This window comes from Cebus imitator, unplaced genomic scaffold, assembly GCF_001604975.1.
Source record: "Cebus imitator isolate Cc_AM_T3 unplaced genomic scaffold, Cebus_imitator-1.0 Scaffold60, whole genome shotgun sequence".
Lineage (NCBI taxonomy): Eukaryota > Metazoa > Chordata > Mammalia > Primates > Cebidae > Cebus > Cebus imitator.
The window spans coordinates 3,107,876-3,125,623 of NW_016107375.1; the positions used below are offsets into that span (position 1 = coordinate 3,107,876).

At 53.4% G+C, this 17,748-nt stretch overlaps 1 protein-coding gene across 8 annotated transcripts in view; it reads right to left on the bottom strand.

Annotated features, from left to right (window-relative positions):
* The window catches only part of CTIF (cap binding complex dependent translation initiation factor), a 324,626-nt gene that overhangs the window by 238,954 nt on the left and 67,924 nt on the right, over positions 1-17,748 (bottom strand). For 7 of the 8 annotated variants that reach the window (XM_017529666.2, XM_017529665.2, XM_037738958.1 and 4 more), the window contains exon 2: positions 4,437-4,644. In XM_017529666.2, the coding sequence (XP_017385155.1) occupies positions 4,437-4,616 (180 nt within the window). In that variant the 5' untranslated portion in view covers positions 4,617-4,644. Of the gene's footprint in view, positions 1-4,436; positions 4,645-9,107; positions 9,132-17,748 lie in introns of those variants that run through there. The other variant, XM_037738959.1, reaches the window with a different exon arrangement.

The following is a 17,748-nucleotide window of genomic DNA, read 5'->3' on the forward strand; positions in this document are numbered from 1 at the left end:
GTGTTAACCATGGGGGAGGGGTGTAGTGTTAACCATGGGGGAGGGGTGTGATGTTGATCATGGGGGAGGGGTGTGATGTTGAACATGGGGGAGAGGTGTGATGTTAACCATGGGGGAGGGGTGTAATGTTAACCATGGGGGAAGGGTGTGATGTTGAACATGAGGGAGGGGTGTGATGTTTCACATTGCGGAGGGGTGTGATGTTGAACATGGGGGAGGGGTGTGGTGTTAAATATGGGGAAGGGGTGTGGCGTTAAATATGGCATCCAGAAAATGTTGGTAAACTTAAGACACACATTCTGTTGGTTATTCATCTAAGGGACAGGAAGACTGATCTATCTATCTACGTATCTCATCCCTCTATGATCTGTGTATCATCTATCTGTCTGTCTTTCCATCTGTTCATCCACCCCTCCATCCATCCTTTTCTTTCCAGTTGTTACTGGGGAAGGATGAGAGGAACACAAGTGTACAAACATCATGAGATATTTCCCCCCCTGGGCATCAACTGTCATTTCTCAGATCCTAACAAATGACGTCACCAGCTGAAGAGCAACATTCTTCTCCACTCGCTCAGGTTTTCTCAAGGTTTCCAAGATTCTTAACAAATTTCCTTCCCAGAAACACCAAAATGCTAGACAGACGGACGGGAACATTCCCTGAATGTTTGTTTGTTTGGTTGTTTCTGGCTTCCATTTAAAGTAGTCATTAGATTTAAAAAAAAAAAAAAAAAAAAAACACAAAGTGCTTTAGCAGAAATACTTCTCTGCATTAATAGAGATTTTTTTTAAAAAGCTATCTTATGTAGACACAGCTAACCCCAGCCTTCCTGAGAGTTGCCCCAGCCATCCCTCCTCCAGAGTCAGTACCCCAGGTGTGTGTGTGACTGTGGAGAGCAGGGAGGCAGGGGCGAGATGGGGGCAAGATGGAAACGTCCTCCCCTCTGGCAGTCGGCAGGCAGGCAGATCCCAGAATCCTGCCAGGTGTCCGCATTCTTTAAGGGAACTCCAGAGCATGAAGTTAGTTTAGGGAATGCATCCAAATGTCCACCACACGTGTTCACACCACACCTCACAACAGACATCGATCTGAAAGCTCCTCCACAGCCTTGCCTTGCCCGCCACCCAGATGTGGGCATCCAAGCGTAAGGCAGGCCCCACTGATCCCAGGAGCTGGAGCCAGCACAGGGCCCAGACTGAAAGTGCTGGGAGGGCCCCTCATTCCAAAACTATGTCCCCGCTGGCTGCTCTGGGCATAGAAATTCTACCCTCAGCTACGCATTCCTCTGGGATGAAGCTTCAAGGCTTCCTTGGCTCCTCCAGGTAGAGCATATTTCAGCTGGAGGAACCTTTGGAGGATGCCTGCTGCAGGCTGGATGCCACACAGTTGAAGAGGCAGGCAGCCCACGCCAGAGGGTACCATGCCAGCCCATGTGCCCATCTGCAGGCCCTGCTCCTGGGGAAGTCTGCTCTAGGGGCTTCCAGGGGACTGCAAGAGTGGGTTCACTTAGTTCTTGCCCTGGACAATCTAAAGAGGTTAATTTCCCTTATAATTTTCCAATCTATCCTAATCATCCTCCTCCTTCCACTCCAGATCATAGTACTGTTAACTGTGCAATAAGGCTAGTTTATACCAAGAAAAGAGGTTATGCAAATAAGTTAATGCACTACCAGACAAGACCCTCCTCGTAGTCAGCTGCAGACCTGCAGGGCACCCAGCCGCCACCTGCTCCCGCACTCCTTGAGGGTTTTCCCCTGCATCACAGCCACCCTCTCCTGACCTTTCTTGGTGATTTCAAGATCCATGAAGATGGCATCTGAGCTTCATGACCCGCTCTCCTCCCGGCCTCTCCCTCTCCCCACACACTCCCATGCTCACACCCAGTCCTCTCCTGACCCATGGCTGTATTCCTCCACCTCTGATTTCAAACACCCGACTCCAGCACACACACCACACCCCACCACCTTTCTAGCTCAGTCTTTCTGCTACCAGGATTACAATTCTTTGGGTGGCCTCCAATCCACTGACCCTACTGCCTGTCAGCCTCCACCACCACCTCGGGTGCCCACGCCCATCCTGGCCTGGCTCAGCATCCAGGTGACTCATCATGTCACTCCAGTGTCTCCCTCCTCCCTCTCTCCTCCACTGTACTCCCTGGAGAAACCTCCACCCTGGTTAAAGTCATCTTTGTAACTGCCTCTGCACCTTCGTGGATGCAAGTAGCTGGAGAAAACGCACAGCTGTGCTGCAGGATCATTTTAGATGCACGGCTGCATACCTGCAACTCCCTCCGGTTAATTGTGGGTGGGCCGCTTAGGGCTGAGGATAGGCCAGCAACCCCTGACTTATCCCTGGATCAAACACACAGGTCAATGCTCCTATTTTGACCTCATTTCCCCAAATACCACCACATGTCTCTCCGCTTTACAGTTGAACTCCTCGAAAGAGCTGTGCTTTCCTCCTAGTCCATCCCATCCTGGGCCATCTCCTTCTGTTCCTTAAGTGGGAAACAGACAGGCATCTGCCTTCACCACTCAGCGGAAACTCCCCGGTCATGGACCCCTTGCTCAGCCAGCCATTCTCAGCCTCTTTTACCTGTGCTGGCAGCAGCCGCCAAGGCAGTCTCCCTGCCCCACTCCCTTGACGCCCCTCCCAGGCTCCAGTGCTCCCCGCAGTCTGGTTCCCTCCTGCCTCACTGGTCTCTCAGGTCACTATTCCTCACATCCTTTCTTCTTCATGTGGGACCACTCGAGGGCTCAGGCCTTACACCTCCCGACGACGCGGTCCCCATCATCCCTCTGACTCATCTCTGCAGCTCTCCCTCCCTTGCCTTCTGCTCCAACACCCTGGCCTTCTGGCTGGACCTAGACTCTTCTTCCAGCCCAGATCTGGCACAGGCTGCTCCCTCCGCCCAGATGCTCCTCTCCAGATATCTGCACTACTCACTCCTCCCTCCCCTCCGTGTCAGCTTCCCTGACTACGCTACTTAAAACCACAAGCCCCTCTGGCTCCTTCTCGCTCTTCATTCCATCTTCCAGATTTACTTGTCTCCATCGCAATGATCACCCACCAGCAGAATACACATTCCCTAAGGACAGGGCTTTTTTGCTCTATCCTAGATATGGGTCCTAGAACAGCACCTGGCATAGAACAGAAGCCTGTTAAACACTCACAGATTGAATAACAAATTGTAGGATGACATTACTTGTGATTTTAGAGCCTCAAGGACACTAAAGAAAGTTATCACACCTATTTCTTTTTCTGTCTCAGGGCTATTCTGTCCTCTGTTTCCCAGTTGGGACAGGGCATGGAATCACTGTGGCTTCAGCATTTCCTAGAGTGACTCCTGGTCTGAGTTCCAGGAAAGCCACAGGTTTGTTCTGGCTTCTACAAAGCTAGGGGTCCCATCAATAAGTGAGCCAGGTAGTTGGACTCAGCCTTTTTCCAGAGCAGGCTACACCCAGGTAGCTCACCTTCTGATTGTCCCAGGAGTCTCAGGCTTGGAGATGGGACAAGACGCATGAGAGGTGGATGCCCAGAACCCTGACTCCAGATGAGAAAGGGGACTCTCCTGTACATCCTTGTGTAGGCAGCATTGTTTCTCTGTAGCCTGTGTACTTCTTACCATCTCTGGCCTTCCAGCATTCCCAAGGCAACAGCATAATCCCCGTTTACCAGATGAGAAAACTCAGCCCCATGCCCAAGGTCACATGGGCAGCCAGAAGCAAATCTGGAACCAACTCTTGAACAAAAATCTACTATGGTGCTAGGCAAAGATACATGTGATAGGGTCCCTGGCCTTAATGCATTCATACTTTATTTGGGAGAAGCTAAGACTTTCAAATCTCAGCCCACAATCTTTCAGATGAGTCCATCTCCCCTTCAAGGTCAGGGATGCCACAGACAGAGGCAGGAGGGGCAGGACCAACCCAGGACTTTGACTGGAATGCCTTGCATGTCTAAGTATGTCTGGCATGCAGAGCCCTGGGTGAGAAGACCATGAGGCTCATTCCTTTGGCTGCCAACAACTGCTTGTATTTGAAATCAGAGAAAATATTCACAAGGGATAGTTCTTTGATGGTGTGCATTTCAGGTAAGTGAAACCTCCAGATCTCTTCTATAACATAAGCTTATTGAGGACAGGGAACAGCGTTCCACACATAGTAGGTACTTCAGAGATATGTGTTCAAAGACTCATAGGCCTGGGCAGTCCCCAAAGTCCCAATGGAGAGGAAGGAGCGGAGGTGGGTCAGAGGGGCTGGGTCCACAACTGGGGCACCTTCTTCCTGGATCCCAAAGCCCACCCGCCAGATTCTGGGTGCTCTGCTGAGTGGGACCATTCATGCCTTGGCAGTCTGGATGCTGCCCAGAATTAGGAGCCCCTGCCTCACCCCTCAGAATTTGCCAAGCTCCCCTAACCCCAGGCCAGCACTCACCTGGGAGATGTGGGACTGGGTCCTCTCGCTGTCGCCATCGCCCTCCGTCTTCTCGGCCAGCAGCCCCTGCACCTGGTACTCCAGCACGTAGCTGTCAATGAAGCGCTCCAGCTCCTCGATCTCCTGGGAGCGGCTGCTCCCCGCCTCCGAGGAGGCCGATGCTGCAGAGGAGTTTTCCATCCCTCCAGCTCAGGGGCCTGGGCCGGGACTGGTGGGAAAGAGGACAGAGGACTCCGTGAGATGCTGCTGGAGGAGAGGACGATGCCCACACCTGGGAAACACCCTCCGCTCCTGGAAGCATGTTATCCATCATGGCGTTCTGTTCTCCCCACCTGAGAAGTAAGTGTGGGGCTGGCTTACCCTCAGCATCAAGGATGTGCTGTATTCCCACTGTGTGGGGTGGGAGACTGAGGCCCACGGAATGTAGGTCACTTGCCTGATTGGCCAGCACAGGCACTGTGCAGTGTCAGAGTTAGCATCTACCTGGGCCTTAATGTCTGGGAAAAGCCGAAGATGAACTCAGCCTAAAGGCCAAGCCTCATTTCCTGACTCAGATTTAACAGAATCCACCACAAACCAGGATGAAATACAACACAGACCTAAGATGGAAGGTGTACAATGGGGCCAGCCCCAGACACAACCCACTGAGGGGCTTAGGTCCTCCAAGAAAATGCCTGCTTATAAGGAGACTTTTTCTCCTTGGTCACCAGATTGTCCCCTACATTAGTTGAAGCCTGTGGGCCATAACTTATAAGCAGGATTTTGCAGCCTTGCTCGGGTGCAGCTACTGGAACACACCTATGATGAGTCTGCAGGAATGTGGCTGGTTTTCACTGGTAGAATGAGAAAGACTTGCTCCATTGTCTGTGCTGATGTGGCCTCACCACAGACACTGCCTGGCCACCCTCACAGGGGCGTGGCTCACCCCATCCGCCCCCGGGCCCTCTCTTGGGGCAGCCTGGCATTGGAACACTGGCTCAGGTCCACCAACAGAACTGCAATCTCGGGAGCTGACATGCTCAACCCAGCCTTGCAGGGGCCCTGGTCTGCTGGGACCTCCCCCCACTACCCTCTCCCCGCTACTTATCCCCTGAAGCGCACACCAGACCCACCTGGGAGTGAGGAAAGCTAGGACCTTCCTCACCTCCAGGCCAGGGGTCCTCCCCTTCCTCTGAGGGGCTCCAGGCTAGATGAGAGGGGGCTTTAAAGCTTGTCTTATGCCTCGTTTATTATCTCAAGACCTGTGATGTCCTTGGAAGATCCTGATCTGCCGGAGGAAACAGAGCCTGCACATGCTTTATTACCACAAGTAGAACAGCCTTCTACCAACCGCCACCGCACAAAACCACAACGAGGGCTTGAATCGTGCGCACAGGGCTCTGAAGCCGCAGAGAGCAGCGTGAATGCTGCTGCCGTTAATAAAGCGAGGTCCTAGCAGGTTTAATGGAGCACTGGAGTTTCAATACCTTGAACCTGAGAACCTGAACCCTCAGAACTTCTTTGGAACACAGTTATTTGCCAATAATCCAGGGTTTGGTGAGTGTTTTAACTGCAGCGGGTCCAAAGCAACAGGGCAAGGAATGGCGTGCTGGGTCCCAGAAATGCTGCTGAGACCATGAGTGTTGACTCCCCCACACCCTCACTGGCCTCTCAGAGGGTGAGGGAATGGCAGTGGGGGTGGGGGTAAGAACTGCCTGGCGGAGGGAGAACTGCCCTGCTGCACACACATGTCCCCCGCTTTCCTGGCTTCTTTTTAGGCTTTGGCTGCTGCAAGGGCCCAGCTTCCCTCGGACCCCAGGCCTGCTGCAGGGAGCTCTGACGTCCTCAGGGCCTTGCTCTGGGCCCCTAGGCTCAGTGGCCTTGGAGCTATGGGTCTGCCCACCCATCCCAGAGGGAGGAATCAGAGGACTAGAGGTTTCAGGTCAAGGTGGTGCCCTTCTCAGAATGAGGGACCCAGATGCGGAGGCAGGGGTGGCGGTAGATCTGCAGGGAGTCAGCTGGGATTGGGATATGCATATCTGGTGGCATGGGCCACAGGCAGGGGGATGAGGGGGCTGTTCACTGCCTCTTCCTCCACCTGCCACTCAACCCCTACAGGACCTTACACTCCGCCCCCCTGCACCAACAGCACCCACCTTACCCCTCCTGCTTCACGGCTGCCCATGTCTAACTCATGCCCTGCTCCAGCCCCTGGCTACTCTGGGACTTGTCTTGGGCACATGCCAGGGGTGGTAGACAGAATTCCAAGACAGTCTTAGGTATCACCCTCTCCTAGTTAATCGCCAGGAGTCTAGGTATTCTTGGGAAGGGATTTTGCAGAAACTATTAAATCCCAAATTTGTTGACTTTAAGATAGGAAGACTATTGAGGAGGGCCTGACCCAAGCACATGAGCCCATTAAATCTGGGACTAGAGCTCAGAGACAGCAGAAGAAGCCAGAGATCCAAAGCCTGAGAAAGACTCAATGAATGCACTGTTGCTGGCTTGAAGGAGGAGGGACACATGGTAAGGCATGTGGGTGGCCTCTAGCAGTTGAGAGCAATCGCTGGTCAGCAACTGTCAAGGAAGTGGGCACCTCCATCCTAGAAGTGCAAGGAAGTAAATTCACCCGAGAACCAATGAGCTTGGGAGCAGACTTTTCCCCCAGAGCCTCCAGCTAAGAACACTTGGCTGACACCTGACTTCAGTCTCATGAGATGCTGTGCCAGCCTCTGACTTATAGAGCTGTGAGATGGTGAATGCTATTGTTTTATGCTGCTATCTGTAGCAATCTTTTAGGAAGCAATGGAAAATGAACACAGGATGCTCTTTCCTGCCTCTGTGCTTTTGCTCACACCAAAACCTGGAAGCACTTTCTCCTTTCCTCCACCTGCTAAATCTAGACGTCCTTATATGTGCAGAATGCCAGAGCAGTGCCTTGGTTTCACGGCTGGCTACTAAGCAAAAGATTCACCCAGGCTTGGCTCTGGGTGTGAATACTGCAATTTCTGCTAATAGTAGGAATGACGAGTGTCTGCTGTGCCCTTATCATGTCCCAGACACGTCAGCACTTGATCTGCCTCCACTCATTTCATCTTTGCAGCAACCCCATGAAATTGGCAAATTATGCTACTTAGAAGAGAAAACGGAGGTTCAGAGAGATTAAGTAACGTGGTCAAGTTCACACAGGAGAGCGCCAGGTCTGCACGACTATGCCTACACCCCGCTGCCTTTTCTCCATCTTGCCTCCTGGTAGCCTGCTCAGGCCCTCAGGCCACCTCCAGTTCCCCAATTCCACACTGACTCTGCAGTGAGCGGTGAATTCTTCAACTGCTGTGCATGTGCTTATTCCCCAGCTGGGCACAGGTTCCGGAGAGCTGGCCCCACGCAGGCTCCGTGCCTGGCCCTGGGCAGCTGGCCTCCGCTGGATGGGAATAATACGGCCGATGTCCAGAGACAGCTGAAAAGGAGCCGCCTGCAGGAGAAGTCAATACACAAGGCCACGCCCATTATTCTTCGAAGACTTCCGATCTTATCAAGGGCGTCCTGGCACACCTGACAGGTGCAGTCTGAGAACTGGGTTTTGCAGGAACTCTACACGGAGCCACTTCCAGGAGGATCAGTGCCGGGCTCTACCTGCAGCAGCAGCCTCTGGCCAGCTGAGACACTCAGGCATGGCTGAGTGTCTCAGGGCTGGGCCAGGGTCCCATGAGGGAACCTGGGCACAGTCATCACCCCAAAACCATAATAGTTGCTGAGAAAGGAGGCAGAATTGAGACCCATCCCAAACCTGCAGGCTTTTGGTGCCCAGAGGAAGGAAGAGGACTCGCTCTGTGGGTGCCTCTGTGTCCACACACCCCCTTCGCAGTCCCTCTTACTCTAGTGTTTGCTGCCCAGCCAGACTGGCACAGGGTATCCCAGCTGCACCTAACCTCAGCTGCCTGAGGGCCTCCTGCCCAGGGCTCCTCGGTAGTCATGAGACACCTGCAGGAAGCCCCCAGCCCCTGGCACCTGCAACCTGGAAGTATGAGGAGCTAGCACCCAATGAGGCTGCCCTCAGTGGTACAAATACTCCCCTCTTTTGTGTCTCAGACAATTCCAGACACACTCCACATGGTCCCTCCACAGCTCCGAGTGCGGCGATCCCCCGCTGCCCACAGTGGTGGCCACATCTCTACCCCCACCCCTGACTTGCTGGTCCTTCCCTCCTTTTCATTGTCTCCCAGGGATTTCAGCTCCTCCAGGAACTCTTGTTTTCCAAGGAGAATACATCACTTCTATGTTCTGCAATGGGTCCCAGCAAGGGAGCAGCGAAGCCCCTGCTTCAGAAAAGCCGGGATCATGCAAAGCAGAAAAGCCCTGAGCTTCACCTCAGCCACAGGAGAAGCAGCAGCAGCAGAGAGAGGGAGAGAGTGCTGCCCTCCTCCGCCCATTCACCTCCACAGCTCACAGCCTGAAAGTTCAGCCAGGTACTAAGGCCCTGAATTTTTTTTTTATTATGGTCAAATATACACAACATAAAACAGCATTCAGCTGGATGTGGTGGCTTGTGCCTGTAATCCCAGTGCTTTGAGAGGCTGAGGAGGGAGGGTCACTTGAAGCCAGGAATTTGAGAACATCCCTGGTAACATAGCAAGACCCCATGCTTCCAAAAATTTTTTTTAAAAATGAGCTGAGCAAAGTTACATACACCTGTAGTCCCAGCTACTCAGGAGGCTGAGGCGGGAGGCTGAGGCGGGAGGCTGCTTGAGCCCAGGAGATTGAGGTTACAGTGAGCTATGACTGCGTTGCTGCGCTCCAGGCTGAGCAACAGAGCGAGTTTCTGTCTGAAAGCAAAACAAACAAACAAAACACCCGAAAACAAAACAATAAAAACCTTATCATCTTAATCATTTTTGAGAACATAATTCAGTGGCTTTAAGTACATCCACAATGCTATGAACCATCATCACTATCTATTTCCAGAAGGTTTTTATCAACCCAAGCAGAAACTCTGCGCCCAGTCAACAATTAACTCCTCCTCCTCCTCTCCCTAACCCCTAGTAACCACTGTCCTACCTTTTCTCTATGAATTTGCCTATTCTGGGTACCTCCTATAAGAGGAATCATGCAGTATCTGTCCTTTTATGACTGATTTATTTCACTTAGCATAATGCTTTCAAGGTTTATCCGCGTTGTAACATGTATTGGAACTTTATGCCCTTTATGGCTGAATGACACATCATATCACAACAGGACACTGTATGTCTAGACCGCATTTTCTTTATCCATTCATCCATCCATGGACATTTGGGTTGTTTGTACCTTTTGCTAATGTGAATAACGCTGCTTTGAACATGAGGGTACGAGGATCTGTCTGAGTCCCTGTTTATTCTTCGGGGTATCCACCTAGCAAAGTTCCAACACATTGGTAAGGCAAGAAGAGCATGGAGAAACAGGGCCGAGCCTTCTCTGGCTAGTGGAGACACAGGGCAAGGGACGTCTCCTCCAGGCTTGTTTTGCTGCCTCTGTGCCTGAGCTTCAGGCGTTTCCACCCGACTCAGTTTCTCATTCCCAGTAGGATCCAGATGGGAAATCCCCAAACAGCTGGGCTGCTGGCGAAGCTGAGACAGCCAGCCATTAATTTATGTTTTAATGATCAGTGAAAGTGAAAAAAGAGGATGGAACCAAAGGAAGAAGGAAAAGGAGGGGAGGGAAGGTAGAACACCAGAGACAGGCCTGACTGCAGCCATCAGGACGCAGAGCCGCGCCGCAGCTCGGGAACACTCCGTGATCCTCTCCCCTCCTCTCCCCTCCTCTCTCCTCCCCTCCTCTCCCCTCCTCTCCCCGCCCGGATTCCCTGCCGGGTGATGGATGAGAAGGAACTAAAAGGCAAACAGCAGGAGTAGGACAGTGCTGAGGCTGCACTGTGCGGTAAAGGGCACTACAGGGGCGGGCATCCCTGCGCCTGCAGCTGGAGGCGACGGCCGGTGTGGGCACGGCTTTCGGGACGGCGGAGAGGGGCACAGAGGCCCCCAGCGGCAGCAAGACCAGCCCCAGAGCTCCTTCGCCTGCGCTTCCCAGACAGGACCGAGGGCCAGGGCCCCAGAGCTTGGCCACATCTGTGTCTGCTCCGGGGAGAGGACGCACACAGGCTCTCTTTCTGGGGCGGCATCCCTGTGAAAGGCCCTAGTCCCGCCTCGGCCACCAGCCTGGGGATTCCCCACCTCCTACTGCAGCCAATCACAGTCCGTGCTTGTCACCACGGCCCAGTAAGCCTGGCTACTTTTAAGGACAAAAATGAAAATCACCCATGTTCTTTGATAAAAAGGTGCCTCTCTCCACACTGGTGTCCCCTCCCCATTCTAGACCCAAACAAACTCCCTTTCCCCCCCCCCCCCCCCCCACACTCCTCCCGATCCCTTGCTGCTCTCAGCCCAGCACTCTGTAGCTTCCTGAGGAAGCCAGTGCTCTGGAAGGGGTTTCTGTGAACACCGTGGGGCAGCTGTGACGGTCTGGTGCCAGTCTCTCCCTCTACCCCCTGGCCCTGTCTGACTTTGACCTTCAGAGGATAGGGGTCTGGATGAGAAGGTAAGACTGGCACTGGGAGTACCCACAGGCCAGAGACAATCAGTGGAGCTGTCCCAGCCTCTCAGTATCCTTTCTGCCCACCCAGCGACAAATGGCATTAGGAGATATCAATTTAGCCGATCCTTTTAAGAACAGCCAGGCATTAGGGGCATTACCTCCTCCTCCAATCCTCAGGGGTGAGTTCAGTGACCTGCAAACCAGATGGGGTGCATCTGCTTTAAGGCCTACCAGCACTTCTCAGGGAACCCATCATTCGAGGCCCGCACCAAGGCAGCACTGTACCCCACACTTCATCAGGCTCTTTCCTTTCCACCCCCAGCACCCAGCTTGCTCCAGCAGCACATCCTTCTGACACCCCACTGGAGAAGCCCAGGAAGACCCCAGAAGGGTGTGCAGCCTGGGCCCTCTGTGTTCTCCTGAAAGCCGTGCCCACACCAGCCCTCCCCTCCTGCTGCAACGTGCAGCTTCCTGACTCATTTTTGGCTTTTTGCTGCTGCAAAAAGTCCAGCCTCCTGTGGATCCCAGGCACACTGCAGGGGACCCAGGCGTTCTGCAGGGGGCTTCCTTGGTGATTGTAAAACCAGCAGCCTTGGGGCTCACGGGTCTGTCCACTCATCCCACCAGGACAGCAAGTCTGCACTGGGGGTGGCATCAGAGCTGTGGGGGCCATTAGGGCCCACCATGTTGTCCCTGCTCTCTTGGTGCTAATCCACTCATCACATCTGCTGGTGTCTTCACCCCACCTTCCATGTGGCCGCCTCCTAAGTCACCTGGTGCCGCACAGCACTGCGCTCCTGTGTCCTCTCCAGCAATGAGCTCCTGGTGACCATTATCAGCAGAGCTGCCTGCTGTCTTTCAGGCCCTGATCCCTTCCAGCCCCTCTCTCCTTCCCAGCCCCACACAGTGGTAGCGACACCTTCACCCAGAGTGCACAATCAGGACTAGAATTCTCCTTTGTAGGCAGTCAGGTGGACCCCAGGGCAGGGCCAGCACAGAGGCCACGCTGCCTGCTGGAGTGGGGAGGAGAGAGGCCGGGCTGCCCAGGACAGACGGAGGATGCCCGTGGCTCTTGCCGCAAAGCCATGGGATCCTGCTCACTGCCAACCTACCCCTCCCAGTCCGGCCTACACTCCACCTTCTGCATAGACAGGGCTCCAGCGAGAATGCCACTTCCCCAACAATCTGCCGCCCTCAAGCTCTGGCCTGATTATTCAGCCATGTTGATGTTTGCCAAAGAAAAGCGGGAGGAAGCAGAGGACTCCATGTACAGGAGTCCCAGGTCCCCAACCCCTGGGAAGTGGGAAAGTTCAGAAATGCAGGAAGTCAAAAAGGCAGGTGCCCTTGGAAACTGGCAACATTTTCTGTCTCAGGAGTCAAGGACATCCGATGTCCTCTAAATGCCTGACCCCCTATCACCCCACCAAATTAACCCTTTTGTCACTCAAACATCCGACAGGGTGTTAGCTAGCATGGTGCTTCTCAAACTGCAGGTCTCAGCAATTTAGTGGGCTGCCAAACAAATTTCCTGGGTCATGATCTCAGCATTAAAAAATGTATGACTAAATTGAAAGTATCAGCATGTAACACACATTGTAACTATCATTTTGTGGGACTTTTGTTTCACCTACCCATGAAAAATGTATGGACCACATAGAAGTGGCCGGGAGCCATGCTTCCCAAACTTCAATGACTACGTGAATCACAGGGCATCTTGTTACAATGCAGATTCTGGTTCGAGGATAGGAGTTGGGGCCTGAGACTCAGCATTCCTAACAAGCTCCCAGGTGAGGCTGCTGCTTCCAGTCAGAGAACTACACTCGCAATAGCCCAGATCTAGAAAACCTTGCACATCTCCTCTATCCATGGCTCAGACACACTTGCTCTGGCCACAGGGCTAGAAATGGGTCGAGTCCCCAGGCTGACCTTCTGGCCAGCCAGTCAGCTCCCTGGTGGAGGGGTGGCTCCCCCTATGGCCCGCCCTGGGCCCAGGGCAGAGCTCAGAATCAGGCACGACCTCCACAGGCTGAGTTACTATGCTTGGTGGACGCTGGGGCCACCACCTCCAGCCTGCACTCTCAGAGCCAGGCGGTGACAGCACCTGCTTACAGTCCGGCAACGCCCGGCATGGAGCTCAGCACATCCGCCAGGTCTGAACAAGTTGGAGGTGGCTCCTGATATCTGGGCTGCCTGACCTCAACAGCCCTTCAGCTGCTCCCATGTGGATGAGGACACTAGGGCCTTGGGGGCTGAGGGGGAAATGACGTACTGGGAACCACTCAGGTGCTTATGAATAGAGCCAGGCTGCAATGCAGGACCCAAGCCCCCAGGTCCCTCAACAGCCTGCCTTCTCCAGAGACCCCTGCTGAGAGTCACCTCCCTTCCCCTAGTGACTGCCAACCTCTGTGGACCCCAAGTGTAGTCCTGGGTTGCAATCACCAACATGGCAGATATTCCTAAGTAACAGATGATACCTGAATCATCCCATTGTCCTCACGCCCTCCTGAGCCCCCACCCTGTGCAGGGCCCTGGACCAAGACCTGTGGTCCCTTCAGAACTTCACAGAAATAGCTGGGGCTTGTCCCTTACTCCTCTGTCCCCAAGAGCAGCTTCCACAAGTCACTGAGGAGCTGGAACAGTTTTCATGGGGCGAGCAGGGCATGGTTGGCCAGAAGGCAAAGGAGAAGCCATGAATTCTTTCCTGCTCAGCAGGCCTGCAGGGCTGGCACCTGCAATGGGGGCTGAGACTGGAGGCCTTGGGGAGGGAGGAAGGGAGAGCAGCCCGCAAGGGTGAGAAGGACACGGGCCTCAGTCCCTCAGTGGCTCGTTAGATTACTGGATCCCAATGAGCACTTCCTGTTGGAGGAAGAACACTGAAACAGCAGCCCACCTGGGCAGGTAGGCCCAGCCCAACAGGAAGGAGGACATCCAGGTGGGCTCTGTGAAGTGCAGCTCCTGCTTTATCCCTGGATGCCCATTTCCAGGTCTTCCACCAAGGCCCACAGAACCCCCACTGGCCTCTGGCACTGACCACCCACCTGCTCCCTTGGCACCAAACCCAGGCTGCCTGGTGATACCTTCCCCTCCTCCTCTGCACTGCTACCCAGCTCTTGTCCTGCTCTTGAAATTTTAATGGTTTTTTTTTAAAATCTGATATTGATAAGACTGTATGATCCTTGAGGGCCCTGCTCCATCCTACACCTATTTCCACTGCAAGCCCAGAATGGGGAGACCGGCCTATGGCTCCCCCAACCTTCCCCAGCACTGCCCTTTCCTAAGAGCAAGCCTCCTCAGCTCTTCCACCCACTGCCACTGGGCCCGGCTCTCCTCCAGCCCTGCTCCCAGCTCCTAGAATGTTAAAGCCAATGGATGCTGAGGGTTGACTTGCTCCAGCCCCACCCACCCCCAAGGTCACCCAGTCCCAGAACCAGGACTCCAATCTCTTCCCACAACATTCAACAACCTCCTCGAGGCAACTTATCCCAACTAAGACATACTGAGCACCTGCTGTATACCACATCCTAGAGCCACCAGGGACAGGGATGTCACAGCTGAAACAAACCAAAGCTGTGCAGGGCCACCAAACAGCCGGACAGACACATCCCTGGCTGGAGTCAGGTGGTCTCCTCACTGTCCCCACTCATAAAACAAGGTGACATCATGCTTATGGGTCCTGAGTCTGGGTTCCAGTGCCAGCTAAATCGCCTTTTAGCTGCATGGTGTTGGGTGAACTCTGGGGCTGCTTCCTCATGTTTAAAGTAGCCTGATGATGAAAGTCCCACCTCCTGAGATGCCGTGAGAATCACGTGAGAGAATGAAGTGCTCATCATAGCCCGGCATATATCAAGCATTCAATGATCAGTTGCAATTATCACTCAACTTCACAACTACTATAACCCACTCTGTCTTCTGCATTCTCTCCCACCTCTGCCTCTCCAAATCTCCCCCTGTCCCTCAAGGCCCACTTCCAGGCATACCTCCTCCATGTAGCCCTCCTTGACTACTCTGGCTATCAGTGGCCACTGCTGTCTCCAAACCCCAGTTCTCTGCAGACCCCACCATTCCCTAATGCCTCCCCATTCTGAACACCCGGAGCACTGCTTGGACCTCAGTCTGGCCCTCTCCTGTATTCCAATCCCTGGGTTGACCTGTTCTGCCAACCTGCAGGAACTCACAGAGATCCATGCTCTCTTCTGTGGACTATAAAGGTAGATGGGTGGGCCCCACCACAGCTGTCAAAAGCTTCTGGGTTTATCGGCCAAGAGTGAAAAGTAACTTGGAGCATGCTGGGAAGGGAGACCAATAGTGCCCTTTTCTGAGCCCAGTGATGTATCCACAAGCACCTTGGGTTAAGGCCAGAAAGGGTGTCCCAGCATGGCGGTAGCTATGCTGCAGGCCTTCCTTCTCAGGCAGCGCTGTCTCCCTGGCATCTCTCTTGGGGTAACCAGGGTCCCCAGTCAGCTTTCTCCATCTTGGCAGCAGCTTCCTGAACTAGAGCCCAGCTGCAGCAGGGACAGTACCCAGCTGTTTGCAGAGCTTGGTGGGGGTGTCAGCAGCCCAGAACAGCCTCTGACACCCTAGGACTCAGCAGGCTGTGGTCCTGCAGGCCTGTCCAGGTGGTCTTTGGCAGAACTGGCTCGTGTTCGAGAACAGCATGCCTTTCTTGATGACAGCTCAGGCCCCCCTCTTAGATGCCACCGTGACTGGCCCAGCTCTCAGACTCCTCAGAACGCTCATAGCAGCCACTCACTGGGCCCTTGGGCCTCTCCGCTACCCGCCACTTTGGAAATCTGCCTTGACCTGCAAGAAGCACAGTCACAAAGCAGAGATGGCTACCGCCTGTGCGGGGGCCACGTCTGGACCATGGCGTGTTCTGGTTAGTCAGCCAGATATTTTTAAAATATTTGAGCCAACATTTATAGATCAAAATATTTCATGTAAAAAATCCACATTTCTGACTTTTCTTGAAAAAAACTGGATGATCAGGCAACAGTGGCCCACCCTCCCACACTGTAACCATCAGCTAGAGCTAAGACGTGCTGACCCCTGCAGACCAGGCACTCAACCCCAGTTCTCCACAGACCCTCACACTCCCTAGTGCCTCCCACTTCCCACACCATCACTCACACCTGGCTCCCTCACTCACACATTACCTGCATGGCCCCTATAAGGCATCTGAGTTTGAGAGCCCTCTGCAAAAGAGCAATTAACTGGAAGTAGTCTATGACTACAAACTTGAGGGGTCCCCCTAAGAACTTAGAAATAAACCAAGAAGAATTTATGGGAGTTATACTGTGAAATCAATCCATGATAGTCCAAAACAGAAATATGCAAAATCATTGCAAAGAGAAAGAAAGAAAGGCTCCAAATCAGCAGGACTCAACCATAACCTGGCTGAAGGCTACAGCTATTATAGGAAGATGGTGTCACTCAGCAGAAACTGGGCTGTGCTGGAAGCAAAGAAAACACCGACCACAGAAAGCACTGCACACCCAAGCTCCTCCTACAGACAGGGTAACACTGCTCAGTGTCTTAAGGGAGGAAAGGAGGACCCAGGGACGTCCCATTGCTCCTGTAATGACCTGACCGCCCTCCAGCTCAGCTCTGATGTGAGCTGAGTGGCTGCCTCCTTCCCAAGCTAAACCACGAGCTCCTAGAGGCTGAGGACCTGTCTGCTCCTTTCCTTGGACCCTGGGAGCCTGAGCTGAGCTCACCATAGACATTCAGTTCCTCCTTGAAAGTTTCATGATGGATTTCCAGAAAGTAGAAAATGGTCAGCAGCAGGTAACAAATGCTATGCCTGCCTTGGTATTAGCAGACAGACAGTGGCTGGCTGCTGATGGGCAGAGATGGGTGGCACATTACAAGTGGGCCCAGCACACATGGCTTGGGTACCAGAGGGCAGGTCCCTCTTCTGCCAGGGAGGCCTCGTGCATCCCGCACAGTGCCTGAAGCATGCTGGACAGCAACTGCAGGAATCTCACACTTGATCCAGCGCCCAGCACTTTACAGCTTTCCCTGAATTCTCTGTGAACCACAGGGAGGCAAATAACTGAGCAGCAAAAGCCCAGGGCCCCTGATTCCTGGGGCGGTCTCCAGGTCCAGAGACAACACAGCATGGCTGACCTGCCTTTGCCTGGAGGACTTTTGGGGGGGCAACTCCCGCTCAGAGGCAGCTGCCCTTTGACCTTTCCTAAAGCAGGAAAGCAAACTATCGATATTGTATTCCCCACAGATCACTGGTTTCCAACTCTTTTACTCTAATACCACACTTGTTTTTCACATGAAATCATAAATGACTGCTTCCAATATATAAAAGATAACAAATACTTGTGTTTATTGAGAATTGAATATGTGCAGGCCCCTGTGCTAAATGCTTGTCACACATTAATTTAATCCTCATGGCCATCCTATAATGCAGGCATTGTTTTTGCCCCCCTTGTACAAATTAGAAAACTGAAGATGAGAGAGCTTTCTCAAGGTTGGCTGGCTAGGAAGAGGTTGGCTCAGAACTGAAACCTGAACAGAAGGTCTCCAAGACATGCCTACTCTGACCAAGCAGAGCAAGGCGCCCAGAACTCCGCCATGCAACGTGCCAGCCCTTGCCCAACATCCCCCATAAGCTGCTAGACCCCGGGTCACTGCTGGAGTGGGCCTTGGCACCTGCTCCAGATCACACCTTTGGGTCCTGTCCAGGATGCCAGCAGTTATGAACTCTCTAGGGAGTCAGAAATGATTTAGCAAAGCCTAGAGGGTAGCACTGGGC